Consider the following 15557-nt stretch of genomic DNA (forward strand, 5'->3'; position numbering starts at 1 on the left):
TGAGTAAACATGCTCATAAAGCTTCTAATTCTCATTTCCCAGCATTTCTAAACACGGGAATGATGTTTCGTTACAATCCCTTGGGAATGGACATTAATTGGAGTTGCATTTCCAAGCAAATCATCACGCAAACCATATGAGACCACCTTAATTTGGTATGAAGCACTGAAAAGGAGTTCGTAAAACAAGCTTCACATAGATGATTAGCGTTGCTTTTAATTTTGGTGTAGCTTAATCATTTAGTTTCAAATATTAGTGCGAGTATACCATAGCAATTGTTATATGTGTAGCCCCAGAATAAAAAAAATTTGAAGCCAAAAATAGCAATGGATATATGTAATGTACATAATAAAAATATAATAGTGAAGGAATCGACAACACATGCTTCAAAGTTTAAACGACTTGTTCACCTTGATCTCTACATACATCAAGACTCATCTTGCATAATGAAAAGAAGGAGAAATTGGTTTCAACAATATTCTCATCGTTAATCTGAAAAGAAGAATAAAAGTAGAAATTATAAACGCAGAATGGTTAGGGAAAAACAAAAAACATGGATCCGGCCGCCAGGAATGACGAGGAGAATAGGAGTAGGAGTGGCTAATTTGAATTTTGAAAGGATGATCACTTCCAGTTGTTGGCGACAATGTCAGCCAAATCAACAACCCTTTGGGAGTAACCCCACTCGTTGTCGTACCAAGCAATGACCTTGACCATGTCATCGCCCATTACCATTGTCAATGAGGAGTCGACTGTGGAGGAGACATCTGTGCACCTAAAATCGACTGAGACAAGGGGCTCGTCACAAACAGAAAGGATACCTGCAAGCTCCTTCTCTGCGCTGTCTCTGAAAGCAGCGTTCACCTCTTCTGCAAAGGTCTTCTTAGTGACTTGGACAACAAGGTCCACCACCGACACGTTTGGGGTGGGCACACGCAGGGCAATGCCATTTAGCTTGCCCTTCAGACTTGGAAGAACTAGGGCCACGGCCTTTGCTGCACCTGTGGAGGTGGGAACAATGTTGAGAGCAGCAGCCCGTGCACGCCTTAGGTCACGGTGGCTGGCATCAAGTAGCCTCTGGTCACCAGTGTAGGAATGCGTGGTAGTCATGGTACCCTTGATGATGCCTGCAGTACAGAATAATATCCTTGTAAGAAACTGACATGTGTTCTTATGTACTACGTACTAGGTACACACAACATTGGTAAACAAATTTGGTAATGAAGGAATTTGGTGAAAGAAAGAAAATATATAAGTAAGGATGAGAAAGATGTAATTACCAAATTTCTGGTCAAGGACCTTGACGAAGGGGGCAAGGCAGTTGGTGGTGCAAGAAGCATTGCTAATAATGGTTTCATCGGGGTTGTAAGCGTCAGCATTGACTCCGACCACATAGGTGGGGATGTCACCCTTTCCAGGGGCAGTGATAAGTACCTTCTTGGCCCCTGCCAGGAGGTGCTTGCCTGCGCCCTCCCTATCGACAAACACACCAGTCCCTTCAATCACCAGATCGATCTCCAAATCCCTGTCATGCAGCCATTGACAAATTAATTAGTACATGATCGATCATATGTATATGCACGTACACGTAGATGCAGGTGTGTATTCACTAATAAAGCTATAACTCATTAAGCCAACTCACTTCCAGGGCAGGTCTAGGGGGTTGCGGCTAGACACGACCTTGACAATCTTGCCATCAACGGAGAGGCCATTATCCCCAACGGGCTTGACATCAGCATCAAAGATACCGAGGGTAGAGTCATACTTGAGGAGGTGGGATGCCTGCTTGACGCCTCCAGTGTCGTTGATGGCAATGACATCAAGAGGCGAGTCCTTGCGTCCATGCCAGCACCTCAAGAAGTTCCTTCCAATTCTTCCAAACCCATTTATTGCCACCTTTAGCTTCGCCTCCGTTACTCCTTTTTTGTATCCTCCGTTGCTTCCCAACTTCCCAAAATTAAAATTTACAAAATACATATTACGCCGCCACATTTACAAACACACGTTTAAATGCGATCTTATGCCCCGATAACAACAATTCTTATTCCCCCTTTTGTTTTTCAAAGTGAGCAATTATGCCCTCACTTGAAACGAAAACAGTTCATGTAAAAGGGGTAAAGTAGTCTAATTGTATAATTTATAAAATTAAGAATTAAAAGAAAGGTTTTTTAGTCAAAATGATTCATGAGATTTGCATAACACATCACTTTGGTCCCTGAGATTGAAAATTAATAGAAATGGTCCCTGAGATTGTCCACCATCCATTATTTTGGTTATTCCGTTAAAAACTCTGTTAAATGTCCCGAAGTTCTTGGCCGGAATTTTGGGTAATTTTCAAAATTTCGTAACTCAATCGTTTTTTATTCAAATTTGACCCCTAATATATCAAAATGAAGATAGGAAAGTGTAGAACAAGATTATATTATTTGGAAGCCCAATAGATGTCAGAGATGGTCGGAAAATAGCCTGAAATGTGACTGGTCCGCGGGAAAACTAGAAAACTCGCCGGAAACTGGGTAAATTTTAAACGTTCATAACTTCTTCAATAATCAACGAAATCGAGTGATTCAAAAATGAAATCATACTTCTTGATGAGATGAAGAGAATGGTACTTTCTCGACAGCTAACTCGTCGTGGGTTGGCCGGAAAATGGCTCAAAAGTGGCTAACTTGACCACCAAGATAGCCACTTTCGAGCCGTTTTTCGACCAAACCACAACGAGTTAGCCTTTGAGAAAGGTACAATTATCTTCGTCTCGTCAAGAAGCATGATTTTCGTTTTTGAATCACTCGATTCGTTGATTATTGAAGAAGTTATGAAAGTTTAAAGTTTACCTAGTTTCCAACGAATTTTCCAATTTTCCCGCAAATCAGTCATCTTTCAGGCTATTTTCCGGCCATCTCTAGCAACCATTGGGCTTTCAAATGGTATAATCTTGTTCTACACTTTCCTATCTTCATTTTGATATATTATAGGTTGAATTTGGTTAAGAAACGATTGAGTTACGAAGCTTTGAAAATTGCCCAAACTTTCGGCTAAGAGCTCCGAGACACTTGACAGAATTTTTAACAGAATGACCAAAATAATAGATCATGGACAATCTCAGGATTGTTTCTATTGATTTTCAATTTCAGGGCATAAGCACATACGCTAGCTGTAGGCATATACTAATATTCCTTGTATATAAACCACGGTGTTTCTTAAACTCGACTCCCTGGTTGTTTAATTATGAGATTTGATAACCATAATTGGTATTCCTTAAATGTTATGATTGATCGATGATCATTGAAACGTTATTTACTGATACTAGCACGTATGTACATAGGAAAAGACATGGACAGTAAGACATTAAAGACAAGAAGAAATTAATCAAAGTAGAAGTAGTAGTAGTAGTACTCACAGCAGAGGTCTGGAAGGTAATGACTGAGAATAAATCGTCTGAGGTCTTCTTTCCGAAAGGAAGGCAAGCTGATGAGGTACGGAGACCTGAGAATTCTGCTAATCCCTTTCCATTGGCCTGCAAATTAATCAATTTAATCATTTTGGGCATCTTATACACACACACACGCACACACATATATAACACAAATTAAACAAACACTAGCTAGCTATAATTAATTAATGATCAGTTTAACTAATTAACGTACGGTACGTTCTGCATGTGCGCTTAATTAGTTTAAGTAATCAGCTGGCTTAGTACTCTTGCGTCTGTGTGCATGTATATGTATATAAAACGTGTATATCTAGCATACAATGCAATATCCATACAGGTCTGAGCGAGCTAGTTAAGAAGCATAAAGTGATTGAGGCAAGAAAACGAGAAGGTAGCTGCATATATGAACCTGAAGAGATGGTTTGGCCACAGAAAGCATAGCCGAAGACATTCTTGGAGCGGAGCGGTGCTAGCTATGCACTAATAACTAGCTCAGGGCAGGGTGGGGGGGGGGAGGGAGGATATAGCTAAGCAGTGGTAAGGGAGGAAGGAAGGACGACAGTCACAAAAATGACAAGGTCGTTATGTATTCATTTGAATAAATGATTGAGATAAAACTAAGATGGTGAGATGAGGTACTGGTGTAGTGTGTCGTTGGAAGGGAATGACTGAAATTAAACCAAGAGGACTAGAGGAGAGGAGAGGAGAGGATGAGATTATGGATAGAGCCTATCATTCAACGAATGGCTGTCGTTTGAAGCTTTGTGTTTTGTGTCCCCCTCTCTTTCTACTCTTCCTCCCCCAACTACTCGTATTCCTATTCCTTTTCATAATTCTCCTTCCATCATCACATCTTCCTCAGCCCTCAGCCCTCAGCCCTCAGCCCTCGGCCCTCTCACGTGAATATTCATTTTCAACTAATATAATGTTGGACGTTAGGCCTTTGGGCCTGAGCCTCATTCTCTTAGTGGGCCAATTTTCATCTGTCGACAATGAAATTCCAAACGACTTTTTAGAGCTTCTGCCCACCAGTTCGATCTTTAGTGTACACGTGTGCAGCTGTGCTGCTGAATTGACTCGATCTTTATTACAATTACCCATTATTAAAACGCGTAATGCTAACGTGATTAAATTTGAAGATAAAATTTTATAAACTAAGCGATATGAAAGTTGATAATTAGATTATTACTTCAGTATTGATAAACGTGTTCATTTTTATTAGTGACAAATTATTTAGTTTGTAAATTTTGTCTATAAATTTTGTCTCGCTAGTATTACTCTATTAAAAATTAGTGGTATTTGAGTCCATTTAGTTGAAACAAGTCTCATATTTGAAGAGTGCTGATAAACAAAACCTATTGTCCAATTTGATCACTCATTTTTTAATGAAACATGTTAATAAAATATTAATGGGAAATTGCCAAAAATGGCATATTAAATTAATCTTATGACTGAAATAGGACAAACCGGTCACGCACAAGCTATGCACACTATGCACAAAACTGAAATGACCCCACATATAAATTGTAAAAACTCACAAATGATGACGCCATTTTTCTAATTTCGAAGAGATAGGTGTGAGCTATGGGTTTTTAGGTTGTCTTATACCTGTGAGCATATCATGTGCATGTCACTGGAAATAGATGATTTTTTAATGGGATTCCAGAGTCTAGGTTTAGGTCAAAGGTTTGTAAACTACATATTTTTAAAGGATTACTAGAATCTAAGCGCCCACATATCCCCCAACGCCATTAATTGCATGATGCACGTCCACAATAAAATCGGCGTCATTGCACGTATCATCCCCAACTTCATTTTCGACCTCAACGGCGACGACGTTGCTGTGACTAGCATCAAGTTTTTTTAACTTTTCCCAAAACCTGATTTCCCAAAACAGAGACAAAATACTGACCACATTCCTCAAAGATTTGCTCCAAAACTCTCGCACTCAAAGATTCCCTCCAGATAATGCATCAAGAACCCTAATTTCTCACAGTAAAAACAAAAATCCCAAATTAAAAAAATTGAAAGCTCTGATCTTTGCCGCAACACTCAAATTCCAAAAAATGACTCGTTACATCAATAGGATAAGTGCTAAGAAAAATAATAGAGAGAGAGAGAACTATAAAAGCTGGAAGTACTAAAATGAGAGGACTGGATGTAAGAGGATTGGATGGGCGAACTCGCTTGATTTGCAGACAACGTGGGTTGAAGCCCTAAAAGATATTTGCAGGTGTAGGAGGACTGGATGTTTCTCTCTCTCTCTCTCTCTCTCTCTCTCTCTCTCTCTCTCTCTCTCTCTCTCTCTTCTTTGTTTTTCTCTCTACAAAATGAGTAATGAGGGTTGGAATTTTTGGGTAACCCATTTATATGGGAGGGCAATTAGATCATTTCAAGGTATAGGAAAAATCCTATTGTTATGCATGGCGTGTTCATGGTCCATGTATATCCGAAAAATCTTATTTTGGTCCCAAAATTAAGAAAAATCTCTTAGAAAAATCCTATTGTCTTAATTTACCCTCCAAAGTTAACTTCATGGTAGGTAAAAAAATAAGACAATAGGGTGGTCTAGCAAAACCCTTTTTGAATCACATGAATGAGGAGAAAGGTTACTATTCACAAAAAAAAAATATATATATATATATATTTATGCTTTGTAAGTTTGTTCCCTGAAAGTAAAACGGTTGTCTAATTGCAAATACAATGCAAAGCAATGTCTTCCTCTATCGACCAATTTGTCCTCTCACTCATTTTTGTGGTAACAAATGGATTTGGAAAGTAGAAAATAAACGTAAGAGATTTTAGTAAAAATAAATATTGAGTTGTGGTGAAGGTAATGAATAAGATGGTTGGGTATTTATAGAGGTATTTATAGAAAGAAAAAAAAAGAAGGGTTTTTTTGGTAATTTCAAGAAATTTTTGGGAATTTTACTTTTTGAATTAATCCTAACCATTGATTTCCAAAAATAATTTGAAATCAAGCGCCACATTTTGCCACATGGCACAACATGATGTTTTTTTTTATAATTTTTTTTGCCAGTTGGTTCAAGCCCAGACATTTCTTGCGAGTGCAATTGCAACGGGAGTGACGATCCTCGCCTGATCCTCAAATTACATCCGTTTATTATACATAGGAATTATATATAGGAAACTAATTACATGGAGGAAATATATATAGGAATTACATGGATCGCAATCCAAGGGATATGAAATACAATAGGAAAAATTCTTATTACAATGGAATTACACAAGAGTGCATTTTTGCTCACCTGTAAAGTGAGAGTGATGCTCACTCCCATCGATTGCCATTTAAATTAGGTGAAGTTTTCAAATATGCGTCTAAAATCAGTTAAACCAAACTAATTTAACTCCCATTTATTGCCATTTAATTTAGTTTATTAGTTTAAGTTCTGAAATATGCATCTAAAATCAGTTAAACCAAACTAATTTAACGATAATCAAGGAGATGAACAGCTCACCCCCTGAAGGGTTGAGCAAAGTTGCACTCAATATAAAAGGGCAACAAGTTAAAAGAAATTTCATACACCATTTCTCATCTCATGCACATCCCTCTTATTTTGCAGCCATTAGGATGAACAGTTAAAATAAAATCAACGATCATGATAATAGGTGCAGAAGGTAATAAAAAAAAAAAAAGTGTTGAAATCACTAATTGTAAATACACAACTCGCCAACAACTCTAACAGAACCGCGAACGCTTCAAAAGCAGGAAGGCAGCAACAAGCTACCTAGCCTCGTCCCTAAAATAATTTTTTTACGAAATTCCTTCTCAGATAAGAGTTCAAATTTACTTTTTTATTTCCACAATTTGTCGTGCCTTTCTGCTCTCTAACTTATGAGAGACATTGACATAAAATTTTCTCTTGATTCCAAGGTACGTTTCGGGAATGACATCTTATAAAGTGTTACCGATGGAGCATTTCCAGCTTTCTAGCATAAAATGCTTGTACTTTGAATGAAAACCCTAGTGTGAGATTCAAAGAGTAGGTTAACAGACTGGTTGAGAACCCGTTGATAACCACAATTAGCTGGAAGGTAGGTCTAGAATGTAAGTGCAGGCGACTCAGAAAAAACCTTCGAAGAGTGAATCCTTGATGCAAACTACTTAATTCAACTAAGCTAAAGCCTAATCCAACTCATAAAGTCAAACTACTAATCCAACTCTCACAAATCATTGTTTTTCATTTCACTTTGTGGATTCTCAACATATTCTGTTGAAAAATTTCACTGTTAGATCTTCTAACAGAGTCATATACCTTCTATCAACTACTCAGTGTTTGCTACGAATGAAGGTAGGAATGCAATTTCATACTACAGTGAGAAAAATTGAGGCATTCCTTACACACATGTGACCCACTAGTAATGAGGAAACAAACTCACTAACAAATTATCAAGTCATACTTGCATAACTCATTAAATCATACTGTTTAGTCAAATAAAAAAACGCTAAACACTTCAAAAGAAGATGTTGTATATGTGTATGCGACTGAATTTCAAGCTTAAGGAGCAGACTGAGATGGTCAGGTAGGTGACAATCTCTTCTTTCTCATACGAAAATGGCATGGCGAAACAGAAATAAAATGCAGAGCAATATCAACATAGCAAATCAAATGATAGCATAGTTATTAAAGATTTGAGCAATCTAGCTAACAAACGGATGGAATTCAGAAACAATTTAATTATCTTTTCATTAGCAGATATCCAAGACTATCATCAACCAGGATGCATTTTCGTAAGAAATATAGGAGGCAAGGAGCATGAAATGCAATATTGATAACCAAATCATATATGGCTTCAGCTAATGTTGACATCAATTATCAATAAAGTAACAGAGTGAGGCAGTATTATCTCAATTATGACTAGGAACTACGAGCTAGCAAGGAGGACTGACTAAAGAGCAGCTGAGCGATGGCATTTGGTTGGTGGCAAACTGGACTCTGGAAGCTGGAGGAGTTAGTGAAGTGCCCGGTCAGTGGTCATACTTATTCATACCCTGAGTATCTGAAGCTTGGTAGAGAAGGCAATTGCAACCCAATCAGGTTGGGAAGAGGACCACTGCAGCTGCTCGATTTCAGCCCCAGCCGTGTAGGCCAGAATGGGATCGAGGCCACCCTCCACCGGCTGACCCATGGAGGAGAGGTCCCAGATGAGGGCCTGGGAGTCATCACCGGCGGTGCAGATGTGGCAAGAGCTGTGTGGGGCCCAGGCAATGGCGTTGACGCTGGACTGGTGCCTCTGCAACTCGACCACGGGGAGGGTCGGGAAGCGGATGTCGAGGACGACCACCTTGGCGCTGTCCATGATGATGGTGGCCATGTACCTGGGGTCCTGCTTGTTCCATCCCAGGCGGACCAAGGGGGTGTCCGGCTCCGAGCTCTCGTAAATGATGGTGGAGTGCTCCTTGTCGCGCAGGTCAAACACTCTCACGGAGCCGTCCGCCGAGACGGAGGCGAATACACCGACGCCGCCCCATGCGATGTCGTACACCTCCTTGTCGTGGGCGATGAGCTGGGTGTCTACGGCCTCGCGCTCGATGTCCCAGATGGTGCACGTGGTGTCGATGGAGGAGGTGCCGATGCGCTTCGGCTCCGCCTCGTTCCAGTCGAAGGAGGTGATGGGCCCGCAGAACTCGGAGTTCTTGTTGCCGTTGAGGAGGGACTTGAGTTCCACCGACGACGAGGAGTCTGAGTCGTCCTCATCCCCCGAGATGCGCCACACGCGGAGGAAATCGCTGGAGGTGGCCAGCAGGTCTGGCTTCTGGCACTCCTTGTCCGGGATGAAGATGGTCTTGGTGGGCGGGTACGGGTGTTCGAAGGACAGGTTGGGGTCCGATCGGATCTCCCCGTTTGAGTCGTCCAGCTGCACGATCTCCACTCGGTTTGGGTACTGCTCGAGGAGGCTGGAGATGGCCAGCCGGTACTTCTTGTCCCGACGGACGCTCCAGTTCATGGCGTAGATGTGCCACGGCGCCTCGTAGGTGTAGATCTCCGATCGTTTCTGCTGCTCATCTGACCCATCCTGATTCGGGTCGCTATTCCTACTCGCCCCCATCCTTCTTTCTCTCTCTTCCCAATAATACTATTTTCCAACTTACAACGATTACCAGTCCACCGTCCCCACTTCCCCTAAACACAAAAATTAAATTATGCAACCCAATCCAATCCGAAACCCTCCTGGAGCTTCCCAGGTTCAGAAAGAATCAAAGCTTCACTTTCCCTTTGGACTTTTAATAGTTGTGGGTGAACTCGTCTGATTGTGCTCTGAGAGGCATCGCGAATTTTGGCCCTCCTCCTGCTCTTTCATCTCCTTCTTAGCCGTCAATAATCATTATAATTAGGTTTAATCAGTTTACTATTTATTGGTTTTCAACTACATAAATTTTTTTTTCCATTTCAAGATTGTACTTAGAATCATAATTTTGGTACGTGAATAATAAATGAATGTCACGTGTCAATATGGTTTAATATTAAAATATTAAAAAAATTACAAAGTTATCTTCTTTCCTTGCTCCCCAAGGCCCATCCCCCCTCCCCCGCTCCGCCCCCCCCCCCCCCCCCCCCCCCTCCCCTCCTCCCGTCTGTCTTCCCTGCTGGACAAATCTGCGGCGGACGGTGTCGTCTCTCAACCATATTTGCACCAGTCCCCATCCCAGGCTAACCCGCCTAACATTTTTCTCTTTTGGGCTTATGTTCATTCAATCCACATCCAGCTAAGGCTGATGTTTTTTTATTTTATTCACAGACCAAGCCTACTTGGGCTTCTTTTGTTTTGGCCCGCATACCAGCAAGCTACTGGGCTGTTCCTCTCGGCCCGTGAGATATCGCAGCAAGCATGCAATTTGCTTTGCAGGTTACTGGGCTGCCCAATGAAGTCAACCCAAGCCCAATTTGGGCCTTATTTTTCTTGTGTGGCCTGCAACCAACATTAAACAATTAACGGGCCTAGGCAAATATTATTTTTGCTTCTACGATCGATCCCGAATGGTCTCGATCTATTTAATTAATTAAAGTGACCAGCAGTCCATTAATCTGACAAGACATCCAAAATGGCCTGAAGCCCACTTTTGGAGATTAACGATTCAATAGTTTATTTCTTTTTTTTTTGAACCGCTGACTCCCTTTCGTAGTCTCGAAGCACTCACACTAGAGTTCCTGAAGTAACCCAAATTCACTACACTACACTTAGTTGTATATTGTATTCTATGTTCTTACATGTACCTCATTTTATGAACCAGAAGTTCATAACTAAACTCGAACCTGTAATTTCGAATTTAATGCCTTTGAAACCCGAAGTTTTCATAAAACAATACACCAATGAAACTCAAAATTTTCATGTCAATCATGTCTTAGAACCAGAATGTTCTAATTTTGATGCTTATGGATATCTTATTTCTATAGCACTAATCATAATCTTATTCCCCCCATTCAGTGGATTGTCGTACTGTAGCAAGTTTGATATCACTGATTTGGACGTTTCTTGATCGAAACCACTTTATGTGGGTACAAGACGTGAATCTCCACTTGACTATCAAGAAGTTGAGTAACCATTGAAGCCAACAATGGCATGGAAGAGCTGAATAAGCCTTCGCCATGATCTTCACTTGAAGACTTATACCCCAAGCATTACCAATGGAAATACGTCCCGAACGAGGATTCCATGGCTTTTTGGCTTTCTTCTATGACTTGTTTAATCATGAAAGATATTGCCTGAAGCACACCATGATTACATCCATGAATGAGTACAATTGTGAAATTTATAAATTCGATCGAATTTGACTGGAGAATTTTTTTCTCATCATTCCATGTTTCTAACTCACCCTTGAAGCAGCAGTGTAGAGAGCGGAAGTTTACCAAATTCTCGAATTTGATTACTACCATAAATGTGAAAAAAAAGGTAGGAGTCTACCGAACGGTATAGACCCAACTTAGCTGGAGTCTACGAATGGCTCGACCTAGTTCGGTCAAGGCCTATCAAATGGTGATTCCCAATTTTGGTTGGAGCCCACCGAATGGTACTGCTCTACTTCGATTGAGGCCTACCGAACCCAAATCTGGGTTGTCTCTCTCACAATTTAATTTAAAGTTTGTTTTTACAACCTATGGTAGAATCAGAGCCTACCAAGGTGTGACATCACACCTGAAGTGTGATCTTTGGCACCTAAGACCTAAAACTTTAAGAATAAGGGATAATATTCCCAAACCTTAACCTTGCAAAATCTACTTCTGTCTGATGGACTAGATCATTGGTTATGCACCTGTTCGTGCCCCTACCAATGTCATTGAGGAGTATCATTCTCATAGTCAATATGTGAGACTAATTTTGCTCCACCGGACACTATTGGAATAACAGAATTTTGACATGGATGACCTTGTTGAGTGAATCCCCTTAGTAAACCATTTACTTTGTGAACATTTTTCAATGTTCTTGGATTCAACTTTGGTGTTTATTTTAGTTATGGATAATCTTATCGATATTGTCCTTGAATATGAGTTAATTGAATCATGTTTCTTGTATACATGTGACCGAATTCAATTAAATACATGATTACAAATGTGGGAAAGTTAGTTGTCTGGATGAATGCGATATTATGCACACTAACTTTATACCTAAATCACATCTCTAGCAACGACTCCAGGTCTATCCAACTTGATTAAGAGCATTGGCACGTTCCTTGTTGTATGAATGGTATTAACTTACCATTTAAAAGACTTTATATTCTCCCCGTTCTGGAAGAACGTTGTTGAGTTTTAAGGATATTCGAGATGATAACAATCATAAATGGAACCACTGAAGAAAATAGAGTTGAATATCTTTGCACCACTTTCAAAAATGAGCCTGAAGCTTTGCTTTAAGGCTAATAAGCTGTCTCCTAACTGGGAACATGCCACATGTGGCCGGCCTAGAGTTTGGTGATTGAGCAGTTTACTTTGGCACGACCTTTTGGGACACTTAGGTCGAACAATGATGCCATGACGCATGTCCTTACCCAAAGTAAGGATCTTGTGCTTAAAAACACAATTTGCCAAGCCTGCTCATTAGGGAAATTGATTTTCTAAATCATCCCTAGCAAAGATAAGAAATGACCCTTTTTTCATAGTGGATTCAAGGGAATATATGTGGACTAATCCAACCAAAATGCTGACCGTATAAATATTTATGGTTTTGGTTGATGAATTGACAAATTGGTCATATGTTTATCCACACACATTGCTGCTAAACCTCTTGGTCGATTTTAAGGGTTCACCACCTGAATTATCCCATAAAGTCTAGAAGACTGAATAATGCCGGGGAGTTTATATCAACGGTTTTCGATAAAGTATTGCATGTCTTTTGGGTTTATAATTGAACATCGAATTCCCATGTTCAACCTAAAATAGCCTAGCAGAACGATCATAAAACGCAATTTAATTGATCGCCAGAACCATAGTGAACGCATCAAGCTTACGGTTTCTGCCTAATGCTATGCAATCTTGTACGCAGTTAAGTTGGTCCGCCTTGAGGTCCACTGACACCCAATCATTTTTTATGTTACAGTTGGTTACTGGGTATGAACTTGACGCTTCGTATTTATGCGTTTTGGGTGTGCATTCCATGTGCTAAGTTACGCCGCTGCAACATACCAATATAGGTCTTCATAGAAGGTTGTGAATCTTTGTCGATTACGATTCTTCTTCACACTAGCTCTTTTAGAGCCCTTGCATGCGATCTTTTTACCGCTCATTTGCGGATTGTCACTTCAATGAGGCAGTCTTCTCACCGTTAGGGGGAGATAAGAACGTCAACTTTCCTGTAGAATGATGCGAATTTACGTGGACATTGCCCACTATGTCTCATCTCAATCCTCGTACTGCACAAGTGTGATAAGCAAGTGCAATGTATTATAGCCTTCAAAATGTTGCTCTAGACGCATTCCTCTGATCTAGCTAAAGTGACGAAATCATATATCAACTGTAAACATGCCTGCAAGGATAGACATGTTTAATGGACGTCGAGTTAACATCCCTGAAGGGTGTACTGCCTTTGAAGGACGGTTTGGTTGTCCCTGTTAGACGACCTAGTACCTCGGCAGATAGCCAATTAATCTGTCTCGGCCTGAAGCACGACAGATCACTCGATTCATAGGATTCATTTCCCTAGAAGAGGAAGATCACGACACAACAATGAATCCATACTCGATTGTTGTCTTAAATCATCTTCATCTCATGAGATTAATCCGAATTACTCCCGAGACTTGAAGCTTTTGGTCCAGATACTAGTTTGGATGAGATAATAGAATTGGAATGAGATTATCATTGATGATGTTTTCACTTATATGGTAGCTACCGACATAAATGAAAAGTGACTATATTAAATCGTGTTCCATTGATTAGTGACAATGTAGAAGTGATAGGACAATCGAAATTAAAATCCAAGTTAAATTCCTTACCAAAGGGTGTTTTGGACTCGTAGTTCTTACACTACCTAAGGTAACCTTGCTGTGTTACAAATGGGAAAGGAAACATAATGAGATAAATGAAATAGTGCGATATAATGCACACCTTACGGCGCAAGGTTTCTCTTAAACACCTTGTGATTGATTGCAACATTATGAACATGGTTAGTGTTTCTTCATGGGGATATTGATACGGAGATTGACATGTAACTTCCCGAAGAATTACATGGACTGGTTCAAATAGTTCCAAAACTATGGAACACCCTCTTAACTCGTTTGAGGCGTTCACTTATGGATTGAAGCAATCTGGCAGATATGGTATACCTGTCTAAGTGATTATTTGATCAGTCAGAGATATGACTTAAGCCTTTGCATGTTAAACTATGAAGTCATATTCCGAATTGCTAGAGTTACAGTTTATGTCGTTAACATGAATCTCACTAAGACTATATAAGAGCTTGAGAAAACTGCCTCGTATCTAAAGACGGAATTTGAGATGAAGGATCTTGGAAAATTCGTTTATGCCTTGACTTGAAGTTTAAGCTTTGTTCTGACAGTACTTTGGTCTACCAGTCGAAACTACACCCCGAAGGTGTTATCTTTGAGTATACCTATGATCTTCCATATGTTATATGCAAATGAGACCTTGAAGAGTTTATGGAATCCAAAGTTCCATATTTGAGTTCAACTTTGCGCTTTGTTGTACTTAGCTCATGTATTAGACATGATATTTCCTTCGTTGTTGACCTATTAGTAAAGATGCAACATCGCGCCTACACACATCCACTGAATTGGTATTAAAGATGGTTTTTGCATTACCTTGAAGGTACTACGAATTTGGGCTAATTCCAATGCATCTCGAGTGGATCTGACCACCCTTGATCCTCAGAATGATGATTGCCTTGTTTATTATGCTGATGCTGGTTATTTATCAAACCCGTATAAGGCACATCCCTGAATGGTTATGTCTTTATTGTTAGAGATATTGTAATATCTTGGAGGTTCACGATATGACCTAATTTGCGAAATCTTCGAACTATTCCAAGATTCACCTCACTTCACTATGCCACACGTGAGACATGGTTGAGATCTCTTGTTGAGCATATTCAAAGTACCTGCGTTGTTTTCATCCATCATTGAGTCCCGACGACGATCCATAAAGACTATGCCGCATATATCAACCTGACCATGACATGATATATCAACAAAGTCAATGCAAGACATATTACGCCTACATCAACAAAGCATAAGGAGATTGAAGTCATGCAAGCCGATCCTAGACAACCTTGTCGACCTCTACACGACGTCACTACCAAAGTTAACCTTCCAGAAGCTTGTCCAAGGAATTGGTATGCTTAACTATTCATATGCAATGCTTGTAGTTCTCAATTGGAAGCTGTGTCAAACTTAGGGCGAGTATCTAAAAATATACTTACTTGATCTTAATATACTCTTTTTCCCTATGATTAGGAGCATTTTTCTCACTGGATTTTTGCTACCTAACTAGGTTTTGACGAGACACCTAACCTAGGTTGGTCATACCTTTGTGAGCTCTTCTACTTGCGTCCAGAAGACGTATAGTTTTGACTTAATGCAACTTCTCACTTTTCTCCTTAGTCAATGGGTTTTTATCCCACCTTGGGGTTTACCATAGCAAGGTTTTGTGAGTTT

The 15557-nt window shown here is 40.1% G+C and overlaps 2 protein-coding genes across 2 annotated transcripts; both read right to left on the reverse strand.

Moving 5' to 3' along the window:
* Positions 1-327: 327 nt before the first annotated feature.
* On the reverse strand, positions 328-4186 carry LOC137707438 (glyceraldehyde-3-phosphate dehydrogenase A, chloroplastic-like). The gene is made up of 5 exons (XM_068446304.1): positions 3843-4186; positions 3401-3517; positions 1643-1947; positions 1281-1525; positions 328-1127 (listed from the first exon to the last, which is right to left on the reverse strand). Exons 1-5 carry the CDS (start codon positions 3882-3884, stop codon positions 625-627), a joined length of 1212 nt encoding a protein of 403 aa, XP_068302405.1. The 5' UTR covers positions 3885-4186; the 3' UTR covers positions 328-624.
* A 3928-nt stretch (positions 4187-8114) lies between these two features.
* Positions 8115-9796, reverse strand: LOC137707860 (WD repeat-containing protein LWD1). The gene has a single exon (XM_068446789.1). The coding sequence runs from the start codon at positions 9503-9505 to the stop codon at positions 8441-8443; it is 1065 nt and encodes a 354-aa protein (XP_068302890.1). The 5' UTR covers positions 9506-9796; the 3' UTR covers positions 8115-8440.
* Positions 9797-15557: the final 5761 nt, after the last annotated feature.

This window comes from Pyrus communis, chromosome 11, assembly GCF_963583255.1.
Source record: "Pyrus communis chromosome 11, drPyrComm1.1, whole genome shotgun sequence".
Taxonomy (NCBI): Eukaryota; Viridiplantae; Streptophyta; class Magnoliopsida; order Rosales; family Rosaceae; genus Pyrus; species Pyrus communis.

Coding starts and splice junctions, on each gene's coding strand:
- LOC137707438 (XM_068446304.1), bottom strand. CDS start 3,884: ATGTCTTCGGCTATGCTTTCTGTGGCCAAACCATCTCTTCAG. Junction 3,518..3,842: donor TGGCCAAACCATCTCTTCAG/GTTCATATATGC, acceptor ATTAATTTGCAG/GCCAATGGAAAGGGATTAGC. Junction 1,526..1,642: donor CCCCTAGACCTGCCCTGGAA/GTGAGTTGGCTT, acceptor GCTGCATGACAG/GGATTTGGAGATCGATCTGG.
- LOC137707860 (XM_068446789.1), bottom strand. CDS start 9,505: ATGGGGGCGAGTAGGAATAGCGACCCGAATCAGGATGGGTCAGATGAG.